The sequence below is a fragment of the Ptychodera flava genome, chromosome 14 (genome assembly GCF_041260155.1).
Source record: "Ptychodera flava strain L36383 chromosome 14, AS_Pfla_20210202, whole genome shotgun sequence".
NCBI classification, from domain to species: domain Eukaryota; kingdom Metazoa; phylum Hemichordata; class Enteropneusta; family Ptychoderidae; genus Ptychodera; species Ptychodera flava.
Genome location: NC_091941.1, coordinates 13900990 through 13928484, shown reverse-complemented (window position 1 = coordinate 13928484; position 27495 = coordinate 13900990). Strand labels below are relative to the sequence as shown.

The 27495-nt window shown below is 37.4% G+C and overlaps 2 protein-coding genes across 2 annotated transcripts; one reads left to right on the top strand and one right to left on the bottom strand.

Annotated features, from left to right (window-relative positions):
* Positions 1-7386: 7386 nt before the first annotated feature.
* LOC139149450 (cytidine and dCMP deaminase domain-containing protein 1-like) lies at positions 7387-18720 on the top strand. The gene is made up of 7 exons (XM_070721224.1): positions 7387-7632; positions 9703-9883; positions 10947-11118; positions 12379-12855; positions 14115-14307; positions 15445-15649; positions 17054-18720. The coding sequence occupies exons 2-7, from the start codon at positions 9704-9706 to the stop codon at positions 17165-17167; spliced, it is 1341 nt and encodes a 446-aa protein (XP_070577325.1). The 5' UTR covers positions 7387-7632; position 9703; the 3' UTR covers positions 17168-18720.
* Positions 17203-27476, bottom strand: LOC139149451 (uncharacterized). Its single transcript, XM_070721225.1, has 7 exons — positions 27322-27476; positions 23743-23967; positions 22497-22667; positions 21986-22108; positions 20385-20589; positions 19925-20007; positions 17203-19372 (listed from the first exon to the last, which is right to left on the bottom strand). The coding sequence occupies exons 2-7, from the start codon at positions 23899-23901 to the stop codon at positions 19196-19198; spliced, it is 918 nt and encodes a 305-aa protein (XP_070577326.1). The 5' UTR covers positions 23902-23967; positions 27322-27476; the 3' UTR covers positions 17203-19195.
* Between the last annotated feature and the right edge of the window lie 19 nt (positions 27477-27495).

Here is a 27495-nt window from a genome sequence, read left to right as displayed (position 1 = left end):
TTCTCTACTAACACTTAGAATATCATGTCCCCCTTTGTGGCATCAGTGAAAGTTGTAAGCCCAAATTTTAGTATGGTGGTGGTGCCTTTATATTATACATTATACACAAAGCCCCCCTCGCCCTATAACGTCAGTCCCTTAAGGCTGACTACAATATTTCTTTTTTGCATCTTTTTATCAAAGTGTTCTCTACTGACACTGAGAATATCATGTCCCCTTCGTGGCATCAGTTAAAGTTATAAGCCATGTCTTCAGTATGGTGGAGGTGCCTGTATATTATACACTTCTTGGTCTTCTGGCCAGAGATCCATATATCTTTCTTTCACAAATATGACTTTGTTTGTTTACCGTCTATTTACTGTCTGTTCTCTGCTGTTTTGTGTCTATGTTTACAACTACTGTCTTACGATTCTGACCTAGTCATTGGATTATGGATTGGTATGATTGTGATTATTGTACACAGAGCCCCCCCCCCCCTTCGTCTTATAACACCAGTCCCCTAAGCCTGAGGACAATATTTCCTTTTTGTATATTATTATCAAAGTGTTCATTACTGACACTAAGAATGTCATGTCCCCCTTCGGGGCATCAGTGAAAGTTATAGGCCCCATTTTATTATTGTGTTCTTGCCTGTATGTTATGCATTATACACACACCTACTGCCTATGACATCAGTGCCTTAAGCCTGAGTACAATAATCCTTTTTACATATAATTATCAATGTGTTGTCTACATACCCTGAGTATATCACGTCCCCTACATGCCATCTGTTAAAGTTATAAGCCATGTCTTCAGTATGGTGGAGGTGCCTGTATATTATACATTGTATACAAAGCCCCCCCCCTTCATCTTATAACATCATTCCCTTAAGCCTGAGGACAATATTTCTTTTTTGTATATTATTATCAAAGTGTTCTCTACTGACACTGAGAATATCATGTCCCCCTTTGTGGCATCAGTGAAAGTTGTAAGCCCAATTTTAAGTATGGTGGTGGTGCCGTATATCATACATTATACACAAAGCCCTCTCCCTTCGCCCTATAACATCAGTCCCTTAAGGCTGACTACAATATTTCTTTTTTGCATCTTTTTATCAAAGTGTTCTCTACTGACTCTGAGAATATCATGTCCCCTTCGTGGCATTAGTTAAAGTTATAAGCCATGTCTTCAGTATGGTGGAGGTGCCTGTATATTATACATTCTACACAGAGCCCCCCCCCTTCGTCTTATAACATCAGTCCCTTAAGCCTGAGGACAATATTTCTTTTTTGTATATAATTATCAAAGTGTTCTCTACTGACACTGAGAATATCATGTCCTCCTTTGTGACATCAGTGAAAGTTGTAAGCCCAATTTTAAGTTTGGTGGAGGTGCCTGTATATTATACATTATACACAAAGCCCCCTTCGCCCTATAACGTCAGTCCTTAAGGCTGACTACAATATTTCTTTTTTGCATCTTTTTATCAAAGTGTTCTCTACTGACACTGAGAATATCATGTCCCCTTCGTGGCATGAGTTAAAGTTATAAGCCATGTCTTCACTATTTTGGAGGTGCCTGTGCCTGTATATTATACATTATACACAAAGTCCTCCCCCTTCGCCCTATAACGTCAGTCCCTTAAGGCTGACTACAATATTTCTTTTTTGCATCTTTTTATCAAAGTGTTCTCTACTGACTCTGAGAATATCATGTCCCCTTCGTGGCATCAGTTAAAGTTATTAGCCATGTCTTCAGTATGATGGAGGTGCCTGTATATTATACATTGCACACAGAGCCCCCCCTTCATCTTATAACATCAGTTCCTTAAGCCTGGGGACAATATTTCTCTTTTGTATATTATTATCAAAGTGTTCTCTACTGACACTGAGAATAGCATGTCCCCTTCGTGGCATCAGTTAAAGTTATAAGCCATGTCTTCAGTATGGTGGAGGTGCCTGTATATTATACATTGTACACATAGCCCCCCCCCCCCTCCGCCTCTCTTATAACATCAGTCCTTAAGCCTGAGGACAATATTTCTTTTTGTATATATTATCAAAGTGTTCTCTACTGACACTAAGAATATCATGTCCACCTTCCTGGCATTAGTTAAAGTTATAGCCCCCGTCTTTAGTATGTTGTGGTGGTGGCTGCATATTATGCAAAATATTTCTTTTTTTTCATATTTATCATAGTCAGGACAATATTTTATTTTTACATAGTTTTACCCTAGTTTTATCAACTTAGAATATGAATATCATAATCTTATCGTAATCCCCTTTCCCCTTCGTTTTAGGGTCATAAGCCCTTCGTATCCCCCTTCCCCCATCGTTTTAGGGTCATAAGCCCTTTGTAGCCCCCTTCCCCCTTCCCCCTTCGTTTTAGGGCCACCCATGGCAGCTCGGTCTACCGTAGACTTTGTTCAAGTCTATGATTTGTGAATGTTTAGAGTGAACGCAATGATTTGTATTTTGCTTTCATGTGAAACGCGCGCGTGAGTAGAGCGGACGCGATGAATCGGGTGAACGCTATACATGGGAGTTTCACCCCTGAATCCGACAGAAACTAACTCACTATACTGCGCAGACTCAAAGGTAACGCATTCGATCGCTGGGAAAACCTGGCCTTGGCTTCCAAGTTCCGAATAGGTTTGTACGAAATAGGAGAGACACAAGAGAAATATTATAAATGATTTTATTTGTTTTTAATTCACCGACTTGAACCAAGTCTAGGTCTACCGATGCAAGACTTGAAAGGATTGCTCTGCCAACAAAGTGACAACAGATTTGTTGATAACAAACCTTTTGCATTCGTTTTGGACGAGACGAGGAGACAAAAAATTAATCATAATATCATTTCAGAAGAGAATGTATCAGTGAATCATCAAGTTCCAGGCCAGGTGTGACAACTTCAACAGTGGTGCGGAATTATGACCGTTTTCATGACAAGAATTGTGCAATGCTTTACGGATTGGAACTAATTTGGGATAATTGGATCTTCATAATGTTCAAATTTCTCAAAAGTGTTTGGTGCCCTATAGCTGAATGTTGAAATATTACAAATTACTCATAAAAACAAGTGTATAACTTAAGAAGAAAACAGATGAGCTTACATTTGCAGATTAAACCGACATTACTTCACTTTTCTTATCCCAAATTAGTTCCAATCGTGTTATTTTTTGCATACAAATTATGTCCTCAAGACTTCAAACATCGAATAAAAAAAGCTGGCATCTGGATTTTATACGATACAAAAGGAAAGGTAACGGCCATCGTCCGCTCGCGCGGGTCCGTTACTTCGGAAGTATCCAGCTGCCCGGACAAGAGACCTTGGCCAGCGAAGAGGAGCTGCTCGTCAGTTTTTCACAAACAGACTGGGCAACAGCTAGCTCTCACAACACATTAAAGGGGCGATCGTCGGAACTGCGCTCAAAGGTCGCTTGGGACCCCTACGACTGATGTAAACACTGTATCCAAGCTACGTTAGCGATTGATGAAAGTTAAAACATGTTTGTCATAATGTACATCGTAAAATTTAAATGTTGCAGCTATGTTGACATGATTCATCTATATATAGTGCTTAAGTACCTTGTTTGTAAACAAGAAAGTCGCACATGCGCAGTTCCGACGACCGCTTCCCTTTAAGATACTCGTAAAGGCTGTTAACAGTCACATTGCCTCGCGATTCCGTTTCACAAATTTTAAAGTAACCATAAATTGAGAACTGAGTAAGGCACAGAAAGAATTACAAATCACCACAGGACAGGCTACACCATTAATTTGGGATAAGTATGGATTTGTCAATGAAAAAAATTGACACCCAAACCTGTAACGTGGGCTGCGAAAACGTTGCTATTGTAAACTAGTTAGACTTGGTTCAAGTCGGTGAATTTTAAAAAAATAAAATCATTTATAATAGTTTCTCTTGTGTCTCTCCTATTTCGTACAAACCTATCCGGACTTTGGCAGCTCACGCCAGGTTTTCCCAGCGATTGAATGCGTCACGTTTGAGTCTGCGCAGTAGTGAGTTAGTTTCTGCCAGATTCACCGATTCACGGATTCCGGGTGAAACTCCGCTGTATAGCGTTCATTCCACTCATCGCGTTCACCCTACTCATCGCGTCCACTCACGCGCGCGTTTCACATGAAAGCAAAATACAAATCATTGCGTTCACTCCACTCAAACATTCACAAATCACAGACTTGAACCAAGTCTGCTAAACTAGTATACAAGTACCGTTTCCCAGAGTTTTCTCTTTAAATGTAAGTGAAACACCAGGTGACACATACATGTGAAAGAAACAGTCAAGTTTCATTGTCATAAAATCAGCCCCCCCCCCCAAAAAAAGCGACCCTCTCCCCTGGTCAGGCTTGCCCCCAAGACCTACAAGTTTTCTTAAGATCGACCCTCCTAAAGCAAAGAAATGACCTCAACGCGGACATACTGAATTACTGCTGATTTTGAGTTACGCCTAAACATCGTGGCTTTACGTAGCCTTGGGAGGGGAAGCTGCCATACAAATCATAATAAATCACTATCACTAAGAAATAATTATGTAGTCCCGATTACATACTTTTAAAAAATAGGGTAGATAGGAAAGGGTCCTTTGTTTACAACCATTATTATTTCTGAATTTTGAAATCTAAAAATTCAATATTTCTTGTACACACATGTACATTTTACCTCCCTCTGCAAGCAAAGTAAAGTTACATAAATTAGCAAACATATATAACAGTACATATAACTTGCTTTGTAGGGGAAAATTGTCAATAGTTTTACCAATAGACTCCCATATATTATGATTTCATATTTATGGACGAAGTGCTACATCGGCCATATTTTAGGTTCTAATAATTGCGCAAAAATTGTGACCCTCCCCAATAAGGCATGCGTGAAATTTCATGACCCTTCAAAAATGTTTGTACGAAAAATTGCAACCCACCTAAAAACACCGACCGCGCCCATGTAATTTCTGTCCAGCTTATGACGGCATTCATCTATAATGTACATGTAGTAACAATCAATACATGTTTAAACTTTGCAGGTCCGACTTTCTGGTAACTTACCAGAGCTACCCCTATATATAGGGGTTTAGGCCTGAAATGTTTAAACTTTGCTGAAATTTCGACTTTTGGAATTTTAACTGTTGTAGTACTGAAAATCCTTAGACGAATGTCCAAACACACTTTTTCTTTAAAAAAAAGACATTTGACTGTATTTAGAAGCGATTTGTCATCCGAAATGGCCCCTTGATCTTTTGAAGTGAACAGGCCAGCAAAATCGCTAGTTCTTCTCGGTTGCTTTTACAACAATTAAGACAAACATGGATCCCATTCCACTGATTATAATTCGTTCGAAAGTTCATATATGATTGACAGCAGCCAACATCGCATTGACTGTGCATTCTTGTCGAGTGCACCGCAAATTTTAAACAGAAAGTAAAACTTATTGACAAATAGTTACTTTGATTGCAGATATGTCCACCATCAACATGAAGCGTCATGTGTCGTAACTATCAATAAGTAAAACAATCGTATTAATATGTACATAGAATGTTTTGAATGACAAAATTACAATAATATAATGTGAATAGTGCAGTTTAACTGTCAAAATAACTTTAAGGCGCATCTTTTCACGCCAAGCCTCTCGAGACCCGAAAATTTTACCTATAAGGCCAAAGTTATTAAATTTTTGTTTTGCGTCCCCAGCCGCGTAGATTTTTAAGGTTTTCATGAAAAACACACGCAATGTATTATAATAGGAAATTTTAGGACATGACCGCTTGGCTTTTCTGAACTAAAATTTTGTTACAATTTTTTATTTGCTGCAATCAAATTAAATTGTGTTGATTTTTTAGTGTGTGTTTTTCAGCCGCTTAGGCGCGTACCTTTTCCCATTTTGAGTGGACGCAAAACAAATAATTTAATTACTTTGGCCTAATTCAGTTGCATTATGATTTTAGGGACTGGTCAGTTTCTTCGGCCTGGCGGGGGGGGGGGGGGGGGCGGTGGATTATTTTTTGCCGACGTCAAAAAGTGGCTACCCCCCCCATTCCAAATTTTGAAAACAGGGTGACCCCCCCTATTCCAAATTTCGAAAACAGGGTGACCCCCCCCCCCGGCACGCGACATAGGTAAAACAAAAGGTGGACATAATTATATATATATATATATATATATATATATATATATATATATATATATATATATATATATATATATATATATATATATATATATATATGTTATATTTTACATATATTTATATTTTAAATAGTCATTCTATGTTTTAATGAATTGTTGACATGTCAGTTGTAAGATAGGAATTTCAAAGTGTCAATCTTAAAGTTTGAATACAGTATATTTTGAATGAGCTGTATTTTGAATGAGCTGTGAATGTATTTCACACTTTCTATGCTTAACCAGATGTCCTGAACTGTTGTACAGAAATGGATGTTAATCATTAATATCAAAGAGGAAAAAGCAGTGAATCAAAAACTTTGATTGGTGTTAAGACTTGCCAACAATCCAATAAATCTCCTGAGGAGCCATAGAGAGCTTTTTTAGCCAAATCTGATGTGTACAGTGTCTGAGAGGACCTTTTCTTGTAACATTGAAACCATAAAAGCACAGCTAATAATGACAAAAACTGCCCTTTTTAAATGTTATTTTGTTCATAAAAAAGCATCTTTCTACAGAAAACCTGTGACACAAAGGAAAATAATTGCATCAATGAGAAGGAAAGATATCTTGTCATTTTTCTATCTCTAAAATAAGTCACTGTATCAAATATATATTGTGAAATATTTGTGCATGTTGCTTTCTCATACTGAATTCTCATAGAGAGAACAGAAAAGTATCAGGAATTTGTCATCCTTTCATATGAAATGCAGATTTCATAATGGTACACTTTCACTTAGCAAACATCAAGATATCTCTGATTTATTAAAGTATGGCGCCCGAAGGGCGCGCCGAAAAATATGAAACATCCTGATATCTCTGATATATATGCCTTGTATATTAAAGTCATCTGATATATTAAAGTAATGAGCTTGAAGAGCACGCTGAAAATATTGAACATACAAATATCTCTGATGTATGTTTGCTTGATATGTTATAGTTGGGCGTGCTGAAAATATTACTGATTATTAAAGTTACGCGCCCGAAGGGCGCGCCGAAAAATACAACTGAATGATGAAATTTGTGGCTGACACTAGCATTTTAGGCAATGATGAGCCTGTGTCAAAATTCAAAAACACACTGACCACCCTATTGGGCATTTCAAAAACATGGTGACCCCCCTCTATCACCAAAGTCAAAAACAGGGTGACCCCCCCCCCCCATGAATCCACCGCCCCCCCCCCCCCCGGCTGAAGAAACTGACCAGTCCCTTAACTTGAATCTCCAGCTTCGCCGATGTGAGGAACACAGCGTCCTCTACGGCCAAAATGGAAAAGTCATCGTGACCTGATAGTGACCTCCATGGCCTAGTCGGAAGCAGTCGACGCGTCGTCGGCCACATCATTCTGCATTCTGATCAGACGAACAGGTACCCAGCAGCTGCTAGCAGTTTCACAATTACTGAATCAAGGATTCGTGCTTTTCGACAGTCAAGTGTTCATGAATGTTCCGCCGATGTCTATTATTGCAGGTAACTCTATATATATATAGGATACATTTTGCTACAGCACTCACGTCAGTCATACCATGGAGCTAAAAAAGGATCAGTGGTGATTTACAGTAAATCCGTTCTTATCAGTCATTAGTCAGTAGTTCCATGAATTCAAATTGGCATATGGTTTACCAGGAAAGTCGCGATCCCTGAAGGTAGTACTAGTAGACGATTTAAATGTTGTTGCCCAATGTTGAACTTGGTGACAGCTACTACTTATAAAAATAGAATCCTACGCCTGTATTTATTGTCGTACAGATTTGACCTTGATCAGCGATATGTGCGATAACTGTGTACTATGTCACACGTCACCATTTATAGAATTGTACATTTTTACCCTGACACAAATTTAAGACGATTGACAAACCTTTGATCATAATGATGAAATAGACTATTCGTGTAGACGTTTCCTCGTTTAACAGCCGTGGATTAAACGTATATGTATGAAAGTGGTAGAAAGCAAGGTACTACTTCTAGAATGGTTTTGTTGCAGTATTTTGTACATGAAATATAACGCAGTCTGGCGCATACGGCACAATGTCGTAGCTCTGCTTGCAGGAATATATTGATAATGTCTGATACAGGCTTCCAGCTTGTAATTCGAGGCCATATTATGCCGGAAACTAGTATAGCGTCCAGATAAAAATGTGATCAATATCAGGAGTTGATGCCCCATATATTTATTTTCATGTCCTTCACATGTTCTTGTGTGAAAGCACCGAAATCATATATTGTGGGACGTTTCTCTCGTTTTGCCGATAAAATAGTAACTGAGCTGTAGGTAATAATTAATTGGTTTTGTAACGATGATGATGGTGATGATTATGATGACAATGAAATTGAAATAACACCAATATCTTGCCATATGATGTGAAACTGTAAAGTAAAGGGGATATCTATGGTGGCAGGAGCTGCCACCGATAAAAATATGTCAAGATTATTAGTGTGTTTTGTTTTATGTTAAATATTATTTTAAAAGTGATTTTTAACAAAAGAATTGACATTAAATAAAGTAATCTTGAAACAAAACAAAAAAACAATTGCAAATAAAACAAAATAAATTTGAAAATAAATCTTTTTTTTTTTGAAGTGGGAAAATCAAACTATAGAGATCGGAAACAAAAATCATTTGTTTTATGATTTTATTTTGATTAAAAAGGGCGGGAACATTTCCTTTGATTTTTCTTGATGTAAGAAGCAAAAAATAATTAAATTTCAATGAAAATCAGATAAAGTAAAATTAAATGAAAAAAATTCCAAGCGAAATGAAAAAATTAAAAGTCGTATGAAAAAAATCAAAATGGAAATGAAAAAAAGTAACATTAAAAGTAAAATTAAATTAAAGTAAATTCAAAGTAAAATGAAAACGAAATGAAATGCATTTCAACTATGGCCGACAGCTGCCATAGTAGACCAGTATCTCTTTCGGTTCCCATAGACTTACATGCAGTCAAATGGCAACCCTCGGCCATTGTGTCACAAGGAAAACATTTTCAAAAAAAAATCACAATTTGGCAATGGCTGAGAACTGCCATAGTGAACCAGCATGCTTTTTAGATAATGAGATTCACAATGGCAGCAGATACGAACACTTCCCTCTCATATAGTTACTTGAACGCCAAAGTCAAGTTTTGTCCCATTTATACATATACCCCAGTCAGTTTTTTTTTCCAGAATTTTGCCAAAATTTTGATAAAAATCTGTAGTCAATAAAATGTGATGGCCATTTGGTCCAAAATGATCAAGTAGATTACAGAAAAATTCATAAAAATTGATAAAATGTTGCACCAAAATTTTGGTGGGAAAAATTACAGCACTCAATTTGGGTTAAGCCTATTCCAAAACCTGATAAGCCATCCTACAATAATTTACTAGTCTGGTGTTATACCAGACTAGTTATGTGTATTAGTGCCATGCAAGGAATAGCCAGTCAGCAACTTCCTGTCTCGGCATCTGAAAAATGATTGGTTGCTTCCTAAAAAGGAATCAATAAACCTATTATGGGAAGCAAAGGTAATTATAGTGTTTTTCCTCTTAATAATTTTACAGGATGGCAGGTAATTCTGTGAAAAATGATACTATTGTGAAGGGTGTCTTTGAAGACACCAATGATAGACTGTCCAAGAAAGATGCATGTATGCTGATGGCACTATGGATGGAGATGTCCCCATTGGCTAAAATTCCACAACAGCCCATCAAAGATTCATCTGAGTGTCATGAAATAAAGAAGGTAGGAATGTATAAAATGTAAAATTGTTGTATTGAAGGGCAAACAATGGTTAAGTGTTTATTCTCATTTATCATTAGCTGGCAGAGGTACGCCGATGATGACTAAATCGTCCATAAACATCTTACACACCCAAAACAATGCATATACATGAATGCTGTACCAGACTATCATTGATTAAGGAAGTATGTGCCTCGAAAGTGAAAGACTTAAAATTTTGCTGAAACTTTCCCCAAGGAACATTTCAACCATTCTCTTTCAAAATAAAGAATGAAAATCAGGGATCATCATGCAAATTTTGTTACTAGAGAAACAAATTACACGAGATTTATTGATATTTGAAATTCAAAATGGCTGCCATCTCTGTGTTAACTCTATGGAGAAAAATACAATTTTTGATTTTCAAAAAACTAAGCTGGTGAAAAGTTTTCTTACACCAAGAGCTTCAAAATGAACCCCCACAAGTGGTAGATCAGAAAAGAATCGAAAAAAAATTTGAGAGTCCGAATATCTGTCCCTGAGGCCCAGCACAGAATCTTAACATTCTCTATAGAATACTCAGTTCTTAGTTTTGTGGAGGGACCGTGGTTGCATGCTTTACCTTGAGTTGCTGGGTATTCACATCTGTAACCTGTATGCCACATGGCTCATATCTGCACAACTTGACTGTATGAATATATATGCTTGTATGGAGCACTGTTATAATATTCCATGCAGTGTAAATATAGTCATATCTGACATGTATACAACAATTACTTCTCAGTTGCAAGTCCTATGTTTGAAATGAAATAAGGGTGCACTCAAGGATCTATATTTCCTGTCAAGGAGCAAGCTGGGTTTTTTGCCTCTTTCAATCCAGTAATAACAGTATACACAGTCTATGTCCGACAAAAGAATTTCTATGGACGTATCAAACAATCTTGAGGCAAAACTAATGTGTAGTAACCCGTGTGCAGACAAATGTAACAACAAATCTCTATTCGTCAATTTCAAACTATTCACAAAAATAATCACAAAATCCAACTGTGTTCTATCATAGCTCTGTATTTAATCCTTTGATTGACAGGTTGGCGTAGTGGTCCTAGATGCCAATGGAAAACTTTTTGCTTCGGACTTCAGCCATGAATTTGCCCATGGTGTTATGTCAACACTGTTCAAGCACAAACAGAAATTGGCCGGCGGCATCATGTTCGTTTCAAGAAAGCCATGTTATGATTGCACAAAGCATATGATTCAAGGTATGTATGGTAAAGTCAAATGGCTGTACAGTTCTCCATTGTCATGGAAACCAACCCTATCGCTCCCACTCCTTTTGGCGCTGTGCCTTTTCATGACAAGATATGTTACTTTAAGAAAAATTCATCACTTTTGGAAATTTCTGTTTCAGCTGTACGTTATAGCATTGTTTCTCAACCATAATGAACCATATGGTCATCAAAATGTGGTATGTTCACAGAGGTGAGCAGGCAAGTATTGGAAATCAGGGTTTCAGGGATTAACTTCAACAAAAGATGGAAGTTAATACTGGCTTTAACTTAGACAAAAATCAACCATACACTTGGTCCGGGCAGAAGTCATTATTGTTGGTCAATCCAGGCACAGGAAATGAGTGCATGACCCACCTGAAGAATGTAGTTAAAAATCAACACCATGCGATTTGATGGTGGATGTGAAGCATGTCTTGGTAATACGGGCATCATTGGTGGTAAATTATCACGGAGTACAGTGGATTGATTATTTGCAATAAATATGCTAAATTCCCCTGGGAGGTATTACATCTATACATCTGTTACCAAACACCGGGTGTACCATTTATAACCTCATTATAGTGTGATGAAATGTGACAAAAGTTGATGTATTGGAGGGAATACAAGTACATCATTGGGTCTCGTGTTCTGAGACATGTCAGTAAATGCTATAGGTTTGCTTGTTTTGCTTGTGCAAACACTCTGTAACCGCTGACTGACTTTGATGTTAATCATTGCTTTTCACTTAAAGTAATACTGCCTGGAGAAGCTCTTCGTCTCTAGGTCCATCGAACTGTCAAGTGTGAATTGATTGTAGTTGACCTGAAGCTGTGATTGTTCATCTCTTGGAGTTTAGAAATGAGTGAGAGTTTACAGATGCTAAGCAGACACCACTTGTTATTATGCCACAGCCTTAATTTTCAGTTTTACATGTACTTTGTCACGCACCATCCAGGGCTGAGTCTTTAAGCAGAGAACACGAACCATGGTTTTTAACTTTTAACAGCCAATCAGACAGTTTGATTTGGAAAAGACATGTTACACTTTTTTGAAACTACGGGGCTTGGGGGCTTGGTGAACATGTATCTCCTAGCCTTGAGTGATGACACTTTAATTAACTTTGTAATGCCTCTTTAAGACTGTCTTAGGACTGTCAGACCATGTGACTGAGCATGCTCTGCAGTCATTGGAATAGGACAGTGCTCCAGCTTGACATTGATACATATTATACTGTGTGCTTTCATCCCACAGCTGGCATCAAGACGGTTTACTACTTCCCGGTTGTTCCTGAAGTGGCTGACAAGGAAAACCTGGCTGTCGCGGACCACATCTTCAAAGTCAGTCACATTGCGGTCAAGGCGTTCATACCCAAGGTGAAGAAAACGAGGAACCACAACTCGCCGTTCACCAAGGCAGTCAGGGAAGATGAAATTAGGAAAGGAAAACATAAACTAGAGGAATTCTTTGGTCAGGACATCATTGAGGAGAACGAGTATGTACTCTCCGATATACAAATACCGGATACCTCCACAAGGAATCGAAGGAAAGAAGATTTTTTAGAAGTCATGAATTGGCTGGCTAGGAAAGCAATGGGTGATGTGCCGTCTACTTTGCGGATAGATTATCAGGCAAATCAATATATACCTCAGACATTAAAGAGTATCTTAGAAAACCAAGACTTTGTAAGGCACGCAGCAGCGATGACTCATATACTGTCTCATAGGACAGGTAAACATGGCTTTCTATTACTCTTGTTTGTGCTAGACAACCCCTAAAGAGCTTTCATTCTCCCAATTTCACTTTCTGTTCACAACCCAGATTTTGCAATACACATCCCAGGTGGAGCCAGTTCACGCTTTTCTAGTACATTAGGACCCCTTGTTCAGAAACCCAAGCTTCTTCTTTCTTATTTGCTCAGAGTTTTTATGATACATTTATTACACGCCTCGTATACGGAACGTCACACGCTCCATAAGATTCAATGATAACCTGTGTTGGTGACGTCACCTTGATAGTCATCATTTGACTGAAAGTAAACCGAAACTATTTTCACTTTGACAATTATGGGATTTAAAAATGATAAAAATTACATTTTTTTCCTGGGAAATACCGTATTTACAAAAGTATGTGAAAAAAAATTGATAGACCGCATAATAGTGATTTAAATATATCAGTGCCCCATTTGATAATGGCAATCATTCTATTTTTTTAACAGATATTGTCTTACATGGAAATAAAGCATGTAATTGTCATTTGTAATTGTATGGATACCCAAAAATTTGGTGTGAAAATTATGTAAGAAAGGCATGTAATAGATAAATTACAAGCCCAAACATGGGGCTATGTATCCTTGAGGCAGGAGACAATTTAAGTTTGCCCTCCTTATGTCAGGCAAATGGTCACCTACCGTATATAATATTCACAAATTGAAAATTGGAATATATGGAAACACCTTACTAAGTTTTAAACAGTCATGTTGTATTCAAGCAGAGCTCCTCCGTAGATTGAAAGATCCATTGATCAAGGGCACTTTCTACGCTCCCCTACGCTCCACGAGCGTAGAGAGGCCCTCAAACAACGGATCTTTCAGTCTATTCTCCTTCCTCGATTTAACACCAAAACCAAATATTTTAGCTAAAACGTGTGTTATTCTCTTTATAAAAATGCTCTCAGGAAAACATTTTTCAATCGATGTGAACAAAAAAATGAAAATGACTATTTTCTTCTTATCCCATGATGATATTACAATGCATTGAATTTTCACTGGTAATTTTGTACACAAGACAATCAAATCTATAAGCAACATTAAACAGCACCTTGCTATTATTTGTGAATACGCTGCTCTTGTGTTTAGTGTATCTGACAGATCTGACTTCACAAATATTTCATGGAGATCTTACTCCTGTAAAACTTTTAAAAGTGAAAGTGGACATGAATCTCAAAGAAGTTAGTCTAATTTATATAACTCTACATGGTTGATTTGCTAGATGATCCAGAAACGGGTGTTGGAGCAGCTCTGATCAGTCACACTGGTGACTACTTAGGTTTTGGTTACAACGGCTACCAACTGGATGCTGAAGAGACTGACTTCCCTGGACTTGGTGACAAGAATGAACCAGACAAGCGCAAAGTCAAGTATTCCTACATCGTCCATGCTGAAACGAATGCTCTATTATTCAGGCAAGTGTTTGGAGAGAATCACAACTTGAAAAATGCAGTGGAGTGGAGAATATTTAAATTATGTTGTGGGTTTATTTTGACATCAGAATGTAAAGACTCATATGTGATTTACAATGCACACTAATTAGTGTTTGAATTATTATTTGGTGATAGATAACCAGTCTGCATAACACAAAGAATGAAATATAGCTTTCATTGGTAGCACAAAACTGGTCTGTACTTGAAGCTGCCTGTCCTAGTCAATAGAATGTACCACTGCAAATAACACAGTATCATCTACTGGTATGCGGGACATAACAGTGCTAATATATGATAACTAGCATTTTATAGAACCTAATGAAACATTTAAAATGCCCTGGAAATTGATGTTTCACAAGTTTGTTAAATGGATTCATTGACAATAGTGACCAGCCATGCAGTCACAGCTAGTCTTCAGAGTTTGATACCAATGCCAATAAATCATTCATCCTGACAGTGTCGTAAAATTCATTCATCCAATCATCTTAAATAGCTTAACCAACATTTACAAAGCAACTCACAGTGTAATTGCTGTTTATTCAAGCAATGTATTTCATAGCTACAATCCCCATGGAACCATATACGCTCTCTCAACAACAATCCTCAAGAGTTCCTAGATTTTGTACAGCTTTTTACAAATATACATTCCTCTGGCAGTAGTCACTGATTATAACAACCTTCCAAAACTCTCAGGAACTCTGAGCTAATATGAAAAGAAATACTTGGTAGAAAATTTTCAAACTCTTGTCATCTGTATGCTAGTCTGACATAGATCTTTACATTTTCATTTTTTTTGTCTCATGTTTTGACTATCTGTAACAATTTTGCTGAATTTTTTATCCGACCCCTAAATCAAATCATATCAAAGGACAAACCAGAAAGGCAAAGCTTACTTTAGAAAACAATATGATTGAAAGAAGACTGTGGTGACGAAAAAGTCAATGATGATGCCATGGCCTCTATTAGAAGACAGAACTTGTATTCTAGTGTTAATATGCCTTTCACGTACTTGGAAAGACTTGGCATGAAGATTGACAGATTCTGTTGATTTACGCTGTGAACTTTAAGTGGGATGTGTCAGTTTTAGTGTTTAAATATTATTTTGCTCTTTCATTTCAGTAATAAAAGTGAATTTGATCCAGAAAAGACGCTGCTGGTCACATCCAAAGTGCCTTGTAACCACTGCACTCTACATCTAAGACACGTAGGAATCAAGTACGTGATCATTCCAGATGACAGGGCACACAGAACGGCAAAGAGTCAAACTATAGGATATGGATTGTTTGATGATTACTGTAAAGACAAGCATTTCAATAAATATGTGGTGAGTACACGTACAATGCTGATGTTTCAGAACTAACCATAAGTCACGAGTAAATCACTAGAGTAGTATGCGTCTCAAAAGTGAAAGACTTAAACTTTTGCTCAAAATTTCCTCACGGAATATTTCAACCATTCTCTTCCAAAATCAAGAATAAAAATCAGGGGTTACCCTACAAATTTTGGTACTAGAGACACAAATACCCAGGCTTTACCGATATTTGAAATTCAAAATGGCCGCCATCCATGTAGTTACTCTAAGGAGAAAAGTAAAATTTTTGAGTTTGGCAAAACTAAGAGGGTGAATAGTTTTCTTACATAAAGAGCTTGAAATGAATCCCCACAAAAGATTCATAAAAAATTGAGAATCTCGTCACGTATCTGTCCCTGAGGCACATTCTACTTTAAAATAAACTTTAAGTCTAGCTGTAAAATAATCATATGCAAAATCACATATCAAAAATAATGGCAGTATTTCCACATCCATGTATATAACTGGTTCTTTGCTATAGTAAAGAACTGACCACTCATTCTACTAGGTCAGGCCTCTTTAGCTTGCAGAAACTTCATATATTTAGTGTTAACACTTAACTGTTCAGCTTGCTCCTGTCATACTTGCCTATGATAGCACATGTTCCAAAAGCACAGACAACTCACAGTGAATCTGACAACCCCATGCTAGTATTGACAAATGACAGCACACAAGACCCACATGGAAATTAGAAACTATTGAAAGAAAATACCAAAAGCTCTAGGTCAGTTTAGGCCTTTAACCCTTTCACCACAATGGTTTGGCCCCAATCCATTGTTATCAATGGTGATTGTGGACCTGCTTACAAGGAATTGGGATGAACAGGTTAATGATCCCTGTACCAGGTACACAATAGGGTAGAGACACCAGAATATTCACTCTTCAACAACAACCATGCAGTCTACAGTTTGGCACATACCATTATCATGTAGGTGTGGCAGATTGCTAACTGAGACAGCCCTAAAGAATGCCCATTTTACATGTTACCTCAATTTTCAATCATGCAACCATAGACAGTGGCAGGACCAGATATTGTTAACATTAATTCCATGCAATAAAATATTACAAGAGAAAATCTTTACTTGGATATGGTAGATTGTTTCATTAATTTTATGTACCAGGCTGCATGGTGTTGTATATGGGTGTGTCCACTGCAACAGTTACATAAATTGCCTTAGTATTTGATGGACAGTGAATCAAAATGTGTTCAAAGTCACTTGACATAATGAATATTACAAGCTAAGGCCCATAGAAACTGTTACTAGTAAATATATGTACACTCACTTGGGCCAGCCATATCTAACCAAAGTGACATTATTTTTATATTTTTCTGAGCTGTATGAGACACACAAGAATAATTGGTCTTTTTTTTTCTAGCTCAAGGAATCTCATCCACAAGGGGCTATTGCGGCAAGGCGGCAACTTCAAAGTGACAGTGACATATCTGCTGATCAACCTGGTGCAAAAGTGGCAAGATCTGATGGAAATTGAAATATTCCAATGAAAAACTTACGCAACTGCAATACTGAATTACAAAGGCTGTCCATAGATAGGATTTTAATGCAACAAGTCTTCCGAATGATTCAAAGATGTATGATAAAAGACAATATACAAAGGCAAAGCCTGTCTCTTATTACCAACAAAAAAGAGATACAAATCTCGTTTTTTTATCCAGGTGTAATTTTTTGATCTGATCAGTCTTTACAGATGTTAGTCTTCACCCTAAATTATATATTGAGAATGAATTTGACATTTGTTTGTCATTAGATTCATACAAAAAGCAATATGTTACATGTTGAGAAAGTCAAAAACTGTTGTGACATGATGGAAGTAGGTTTCTGTCAAGAACTTTGAGCACTGGTTCTCAACAAACTGACACTTTTCATGTTATATCAAGAGAATTTTCAAATATTTGGGTATGTTTTGTGCAAAATACTTATGTAAGTTATTGTTCGAACATATTTAATGTCACAAGCATGCAGGTGACCCTTACTTTTCTAACAAATGATAAAAGCCAGTTCACTTCAAACTCATGGCGTTGTTTCCCTAAAGATGTAAATTTGAAAGAAGTATATCTGACTGAAATTGCTGTGTACTAGTTTTGAATGAAATTACTGCCCTGTTTGATTTTAGCATCTCAAGATACCGATTTACTGATTTTTTAATAATACACATTATTTTCAATGAATTTTGAATCACTACGTATTTGTAGAGTCAGCAGCATTTTGTCCAATACAGTAGTCACATTTTACTTTTAAGCAATGAAATCAAAGAATTATCAGTATGTAAAAAGTGCTGGTCCATAGAGAGTGAAGAAGTTGGAAACAGCAAATTGTCCAAACAATGAACAAACACGATATTCTTCCATACACATCAGCAGTGAGTCTGGCCGTGATGACCATTTTATCAAGAAATTCTAACCACTACAGCAGGACATCACAACATTGGTAGTGCAACAATTTCAGAATGTATTTTAAAGTTTTTATTTACAACACAGATCTTTTTGAAATGAACTGTATTTTTAGTAATTATGATAGTACATTTTACTGAATTACAACACGTCTCTTTTTGAAATGAATTGTATTTTAAGTGATGAAGATTTTACATTTTACTGATAAGATGTCACATTTACAAAGTTTGTAACGTGTGGCAGTGCATGCTGTTTAATTAAATTCAGGGGTATTTATAAGATAGAAAAATAAATTGAAAAATTTTTCTTTAATTAAGTAAAAATAAAGTTTAAATATTGTACATTGTATGCTTGTTTTGTCGTTATACAAACATGATGCACGGGAGAGAAATTATTTAGGGTAGGACACGCCTGAAAATGATAGACTCAAATTTTTGCTCAAACGTTCATCAGTGAAACTTTCAACCATTCCCTAACCAGTCAACAATAAAAATTGGGGATCACCGTGTGAAATTTGGTACTAGAGAGACATGTTACCTGAGATTTCCCAATATTTGAAATTCAAAATGGCTGCCATCCCTATGTTAACTCTATCGGGAAAAATAAAATTTGTGACTTTTGAAAAACTAAGAGTTAGAGGTTTTCTTGCACCAAGAGCTTTAAAATGAGCCCCAACAAGTGGTAGACTAGAAAAGTATTGATAACATTTGAAAATTTAAATATCTGTCCCTGAGACATGTTCTACCTGAAATACAATTAACAATGTTTTGATTGGATTCAGGTGTTTTATCTATCTTACTAAATTGTTGTAGTTTTTAAGATGCTAAACACAAGGTATAGCACCATCTTTTCTGCAACTGGCCACAGTATCTCAATTTTCTATGTAAACTCATGAAAGCAAACACAATATATTGCCCAAATTTATTGCTACTACTGATAGCTATATAGCATCTATGGATGCCTTTGTGTGTAAACACTAGAAAACTTTTGCAATGTATCGGGTGTCACAGACACCATTTGAAAAATAACAGTGGATCGAAAAAGCCAAAATTTTATTTACATTAATTATTTTTCCTTCTAAAAGTGTATCAACATAAAAAAACTTAATGTCAATTTAAGCATTGGTATCCTTCTTGACGTGAGAAGATTTCTTTATCTATATTGTTCAATTTGCTTTGATAGTCTATTCCCACTTCGGAATGGCCAGAAGAGGATGGGTTTCCCATGAGAAAATCATAATCCATCCAGAAGTTTGCCAGGGAACAAAATCTTCCTTTAGAGTCGGTCTGCAAAGTAATACAAACAAAAAGCCCAAGGGATGTTAGAAGAGACAGATATTGTCATACTCACAGTTCAATGGTGAGGATAAAACCAAGCACAGTCCCTCAACTCAAGGAGGGACTGTGAACTAAGCAATCATTCTGGGTGACTGTGTCACAGTAACATTATTGCAATACACACAAATACACACAGTGTAAAAAAGGAAAGGGTACCAGGGGCCTTTTCTAATAAAGTACAATGCGGAAATGTGATGGTTGTCTGAGGTACCGTATGTACAGGCATACTGTACAGAGTACAGTAAAGGGATTGATGACCTCAGTTAATGTGATTTAACTCTCGTCAAATTTTGTGATGTAACACGATTTGCAAATATGTAGTTTGCCAAAGCAACTAAACTCCTCATGCAACATCACTGCATAGCATGCCTACAAGCAACACTCACTTTTCTGTGCACGAATTGACAATGAAACCTGTGGTCAATCTGATTAGCTGTTCACGCCTACCATCACACACACACACAATGCAGTGGTTCTGCCCCTGCATCACCGATTACATACCTGGAGCAGATTTTCCACAACTATTGCATCTTCTCCTGGTAGGTGGCTATCGGCAAGGAGCAGTGATTTTAAGTTTGCAGCACCTGGGCATAAATGGGCAAGAAATCCTTATGAAAATGCATCAAGGCAAACATAGTCAAAACAGAAAAGTTATGATCCTCCCAGCCAAAGGATGTCACTTCATATTTGAACGTGAAAATTATATTATAGCTGGGCAGCAGGCAAATCAAGTTCTGTAGTTCACTAGTCCAACACATCATTCATTATTATGAAAGTGCATTCGGTTCATGAAAGTTCATCGGACATAGTAAATGACTAATTAACTGGTCAATGTAAAATATACAGCAGTCCCAGATGTCAGAACAGTGGATTAGCTCACTCTGAGAAAGCCTGTACAAACTGTAGGATAATAGTGCTGCACACACAACTTACATGTCAAAGAATACTATTTGAAATATACCTGGAAAGTCTGCAAAAGTCTGGCCTTCAGATTTTAGCCGTCTGGCCTCTCTGAGTGTCAAACAGAAGTCATGAAGCTTTGATGACATATGAAGCATGTACTCGGGCTGTGCATATACCCGCAGCAGTCGGATGTCTTTGGTCTGGCAGCATGTGGCCATGAAGTCACACCAAGGAAGATTACAGATGAGCATTTGACCCTGCATCTGGTGGGCAATATATTGAGAAAAAGATTACGATAGAAGCAATGATGTATTCCAAGTCTACTGTCATTAGGTGATATTCTGATATTGGTTTGTATTGACATAAGAAGTTTAGTTTCTATACTGTCCATATCATTTCTCATCACTGGCTATGATCCCATTTTAAATTAAGATGTAAAGTAATTGGAGCTGCATCCTCGCTCAATAATAAGTTATATATTACATTTTATAACACCCCATATGCTCATTCCGTGTCGCGATTCGCCAGAATACGTCACGTGACGAGAAAATAGATACGTCTAGTCCCCACCGGATCGACAAAAGTGACGTCAGAGGGTATTTTTTGAAAAGCTATTTCCCTAGGGAAATAGTTTTGACCAAATTTGGAAAAGTGCCCGGTCACGTGACCGTAGTGTCGTCTGCAGCTTTGCAACAATGGCGGGTGACTGGAAGGTACTGTGCGTCCGGGATAGGTAACGACACATTCTCTAAAACAGATTTTCCAACATTTTCCAACATTCCAACAGCGTAGGAACTTGAACAGCACATCGACGGAAAAGATTAAAGTGCAACTAAGGATGTCGCTAGGTATGCTTAGAATATTTTTTAAAAGAAAGTGGTACTACGTACAACTGAAACCGCTGTGGAAACATCGCCCAGTAAACTTGTCACAATGGATTGTTGCGGTGCAAAATATTAAAACACATTAAAAATTATATAACAATACAACATGAGCATGTGGTGTGTTATAAAACACCTATAGCCTGGTCTTTATTCGGGCTATAGCGCTCGTCTATTACCCCTCGTGGCCGTGTGTTACCAGAAACACATCGCTATACCCCTCGGCCTACGGCCTCGGGGAATAGCGATGAGTTTCTGGTAACACACGGCCCCTCGGGGTAATAGACGGGCGCTATAGCCCTCATGACCAGGCAAAAGGTGTTTAATATTATATTATATTATATTATATTATATTATATTATATTATATTATATTATATTTTATTATTTATATTATATTTATTATATTATTATAAAAATGAATATCAAGTTTACTCAACAAGATTTAACAACGGCATCCAAAGCACTCATTATATCACTTTCACACATTGTTGCAAAAGGTAACATTGTAATGTTCAGCAATGCCAATCTCAAGGCATATGACAATAGGTTCAAGACTCTGCAACCTACCTGTATTTATTCAAATCAAAATTGCACAAATGCAGGGTACATTATGTGAATTTTCAATGTAAACATGACCACCGTACAATTTCCAATGTCAAGATGACCATGGTGATGATACTCCTCCAAAAATACATTGACCAATAATCAGTTCTATATATTATCAACTTCAAGCCATTCCACAGCAGATAGAAGTTTTAAAAATCACAGGCTCATACCTGGGCCATATAATTTCTTGGGATTCCATTGTGTGTGTGTTTCTTTGTCAAATCATACATTCTGTGCACAGGTGCTTTATATTCAACAAGGCCAACTGGTTCTGATAAAGTTTTGTTCAGTACCTATGAACACAAAAAGGAATACAAATTTCAATGTCAAAGCATCACTTTGTGCCATTCTTCAATGCAGTTTTGTACATACAAAGAGCAAAAGTATTTGCTTTGTGTTAGAAATTAATTGAGTTTGAGTTAGTTTCTCAGACTGTTTGACAACGGTCACAGATTACATATTCTTTATATGATAAACTTTCATTTGAAAAATGCAAGCAAAATTCTGTTTTTGGATGCCAAAGTTCATAAGTCAACTTATTCATTAGATAAATTGACTTTAGCTACCACAATTGTATAAACAGAAGTGTATTTAACATGAGTATAGATATCCTATAAAGCAAGTTTCTTGATTTCTGGAGCTGGTCTGACATATAATATGGTCTAGCCACTAGTCTTGTACCTTTGCATCTGGTGAAGCTCCAACAAGCCCTGACAAGTTGGAACTGTCACTCGGCAGCCAAAATCCTGATTCCTGGGTCGTGTTTCCTGTCAGTAACTGGTATGCTTCATTTAGGATAGGTTCCATTTCATTGCCATGTTTTGTGTAATGGTTATCATAACCAGTTCCACTCTGCAGAAGAATGAAGAAAGCACTGTTATGTTATTGACTCTCTTATTTTCCTGTCTTTTAGATGCATCTATCTACAAATTTCATGACTGCCACTCAAAAGCAAGATCCAAGAAAGACCTACAAATGATGAAGTTTTTCCGTATAAACTTGATCATGCATCACATGTAGTTCACACCGTAGGCACTGATCAATTCTTTGCTATTTCTTGAAGGTAAACTCAAAAGATTTCCAACGAAATTTCTGATCAATTTTTAAATCAACTTTGGCTGTCTGTTTATTGATTTTGACTTTAAAATAAGAAATTTTATGGACAACAACAAGTATTGGTGGGTGTAGTAGGTGTTATAAAGAAGCACAGCACACTACTTCTGTACTCTAGGAAGGTTGAAGACAACCAAAGAAAATGAGGCAACAGGTCTCTTGTTTTGAGTGTGAGTCCCACGTATGTCCTTGTAAAATTTAAAAGTGCCACAAGAAGATATCCACTATTGGATAACAGGAGGTCAAAGGCTGTCAGTCTTCAAGTACATGTCAGCTCAACAGAATAACTGCCTTAAAACTGTTGTTGTGATCAGGATTAATAAATCATTGTATTTTTTCATACGGCGTTGGCTTAGATGCCTGGAAAAAATGTGCACTATTCCTGGTAATATTGCTATAATTGGTTTGTATACCAAGGGGTATATCCAGTAACTATCTAGTAACTATATATATATATATATATATATATATATATATATATATATATATATATATATATATATATATATATATATATATATATATAAGCATCTATAATAGATTATACCTGTTGATAATACCAGAGCTATGAACCAGCAGTAAATGTTACCGGGGTTCCCCTTCGCCCTTGGTATATCAATGCAGTCAGATTTAGGGACAGCAGAAATGTCACCTTGGTTCCCAAATTATTTACCAACATTCAAGAGCCTTAGCAAAAACACTGAGAACAATCTCAATATTTACACAGTACTAATGAAATCTGTGCAGACTAAGCTAGTTATGGAATTTTAAACATAAGATATTTAATTTCAGTATTGATCAAAGTATTTTTTACCTCAAAGGATGTGCAGTCAGACAATAGTGACAGGAAAAAGTCATAGGGTTTTCCTCTGCCAACACCCAAAGCCTCACCAAACTTAGATGCCGTGAGTTGTACACACTGCCGCAATTCAAACCATTCTTCTGTACGCTGTCTTACTTGTATTTCAGACATTAGTGCAAGATATGAATAAGGTCATCTTTATCTACATCTCTTGACTGCAGAACTTGTCTTGCAAAACTGTGGAGTTGTCACAAAATCTGATTAGAAATCAATTCATAATCACATTGTATGTATGTATGTATGTATGTATGTATGTATGTATGTATGTATGTATGTATGTATATGTACATGTATGTATGTATGTATGTATGTATGTATGTATGTATGTATGTATGTATGTATGTATATAGGTTCTATGTCTGCCTACAGATAAAGAAAATTAAAATTCATATAGAAAGAAAGGATTGAATGTCCAGTAAAATGCAATGCCCCTGGTTGTTGCAGGTTGGTAGTATCATAAGTTGTAAATGGAAACAAACTAAAGCAAAAAGCAATGAACAGGATATTCATGATTATATTACTGATTACAACCATACACTTTTTCCAACAGTCAATCACTGAGCATACACTGTCGTACCACTATAAGCCAGCTACAATCACAAATAGATTATTTTTTCTCTACGTACTGTACAGTAGGGCTTCCTATATTATGTTTGGTGCTCTATAACTTGGACAAGTATTGGCTCGATCAAGGTAGAATGTACCAAATTTTTATCCAACACCCTTATGGTCTATCACTTGTGGGGGCTCACTTGAAAGCTTTTGGAGCTAGAAAAATTTGTTTTTGTCACGCTTGCATACTTTATTTTTGAAAGCGTAATCTAAAATTGCAGACAAATGTTTATTTTTGCATAATGATGTGAGAGCAATGACATCAATTCTGAACGGCCCTATTCTACGATCCATAATACCATACTACTATTCCAACCGTTGTGTAGCTGTTTGGAAATGCTACTCCCCTGTAAACAAGATCAAGGGAGTGGTATGCAACATGTTGAAGCACAGAGAACTTTGTGATCTGGTTGTTTTTATTTGTTGTTGTTGATGTTGCCATTTCAAATACATATATTCTAAAGAAATGCTATAATAATTTGGCTTTCATTGCTTCCAGCACTATCTGAGGTATTGAGTATCAGACTGAATGTTACATTTCTTCATTGTGTAGTGAATTCAGGAAGGAATATATGTTGTATATTACAGTAACTCAATTCTAGTACCAAGAAGGTAGGAAGGTCCCTCTTAAATGTACCTGCTTGATCGTACCATGGAGGCGCTATACCGTATACGCATTAACTGTTGTACATCCTTGCATGACGTATGTGCCATGGAAGCCAAATTATCATGGGTGTTCCCGAATGTATTTGCATAAAACGACAACAATTGCGATAAAAAGGTAGAATTCTTCAATTTCATTTGCAAATTGCAGCATTGACATAAACATATACAACAACCAGATCATTTACAGCTCTGCTGTCAACATTCAACAAGAACAACGCTACACCGCCAGCCCGGACGGGTCCTACTAATTACTGCCCGTCACTGCCCGTCACTGCCCGTCAGGAAATTAGCCTTCCAATTACTGTAATCAGTCGATATTTCAATACCAAAGACCACTACTCTTTGTAAAAACGAACGAAATAATATTCCAAGATCCAGAAAATGTTGATTTTCGAACGAGTAGCAACGCTAATCGTGTGATCGTACATGCATCACCAAGGCATTGGCCATACATACTGCCCGTCGACGTCCGACCACTGCCCGTCACTGCCGTCGGGAAATTTACCTTTCAACGACTGTAATCAGTTGATATCTCAATACCAAAGACCACTACTCTTTGTAAAAACGAACGAAATAATATTCCAAGATCCAGAAAATGTTGATTTGCGAACGAGTGGCAACGCTGATCGTAATCGATGTCCGAACACTGCCTATCACCACTGCCCGTCGAGTAGAGAACTTTAATAGCGCTCCAATACATAGGCGCTTGGCACATTGCTTGGATAATAATCGTATTTAATATGTAGAATGTCTATATACGACTTGATTATTCAATAAAAGAATCACCGTACGTGATATTAGTGTAGGCCTGTAGGCCACTGTAGGCCTACATGTTGACTGGCATTATACCTATGGTCTGCCTGGCTCTGGCCCGGCGAACGCACTGCATAATCATCAATGTGTAGAATGTCTACATGACTTGATTATTTAAAGAATAACGGTACGTGATATTGTTACTGTACATGTCGGCTAGCTTAACCGAGCAGCTGTAGAGCTCTGCAGGGCTTGGACCCGGCTTGGGCCCGTTGTCCACTGCTGCACAGACAGGAACTCAAGGTGAGAAAGCTTTTCACCACCCGATTTCATAAATCAGCGAAATTCACGAACTCTGAGCGTTTCCGGTGATAAAAACTGGTCAACGGTCAGATGGTTGCATAAACTATCGATCGACTGGCCTCTTTTGCCTAAAATCATACCTTACCCTATGCTACTGGCGTGAAATCGTCCTGAAATCGGCTGGGCACACCAACCCAGCGCCGGCCATTTTGAATCAGCTGCATGCAATGTACGCGTCCAATGAGAGAAGAGCAATTTAAAAACAATACGTCATCTGCCAAGGGTTGTATGCAGACGCGTACATTGCATGCAGCTGATTCAAAATGGCCGGCGCTGGGTTGGTGTGCCCAGCCGATTTCAGGACGATTTCACGCCAGTAGCATAGGGTAAGGTATGATTTTAGGCAAAAGAGGCCAGTCGATCGATAGTTTATGCAACCATCTGACCGTTGACCAGTTTTTATCACCGGAAACGCTCAGAGTTCGTGAATTTCGCTGATTTATGAAATCGGGTGGTGAAAAGCTTTCTCACCTTGAGTTCCTGTCTGTGCAGCAGTGGACAATGGGTCCAAGCCGGGTCCAAGCCCTGCATAGCTCTACAGCTGCTCGGTTAAGCTAGCCGATATGTACAGTAATATCACGTACCGTTATTCTTTATTAAATAATTATCAAGTCATGTAGACATTCTACACATTGATGATTATGCAGTGCGTTCGCCGGGCCAGAGCCAGGCAGCCATAGATATAATGCCAGTCAACATGTAGGCCTATAGGCCTACACTAATATCACGTACGGTGATTCTTTTATTGGATAATCAAGTCGTATATAGACATTCTACATATTAAATACGATTATTATCCCAGCAATGTGCCAAGCGCCTGTGCTCCAATATTCACGTTAGTTCTGAGATAGGACTCGGGCATTCGGAGTAAAACAGACTCTTATTTTGTAGCTTTCTATTATATAAGTGTCTTTGGTATTGATATATCGACAGATTACAGTAATTGGAAGGTTAATTTCCTGACGGGCAGTGACGGGCAGTAATTAGTAGGACCGGTCCGGGACCACCAGCTACGCCATAGAAACTTTATACACTGGAAGAGCCTGTTCGCAGCATTTAAATGAATATTGCAGAGAGCGAATTTTGCATCAAATGTTTGAAAATGTTTCATTACAACATCACAAATATTAAAACTACCTTGCATGCTCTTCCTCTGTTGCATTTTGTGAGCTCTGTGTGCAGAATCTCATATTACCCGCCCAAGGTGAATCAGGTGATATAGATGGCAGGTTAAAGGTTAAGTCATTCAGCCTCAGCCCAAAAGATCAAATTTCTTCCAGTCGTAATCATTATTGTGTCAGAGATCACTGC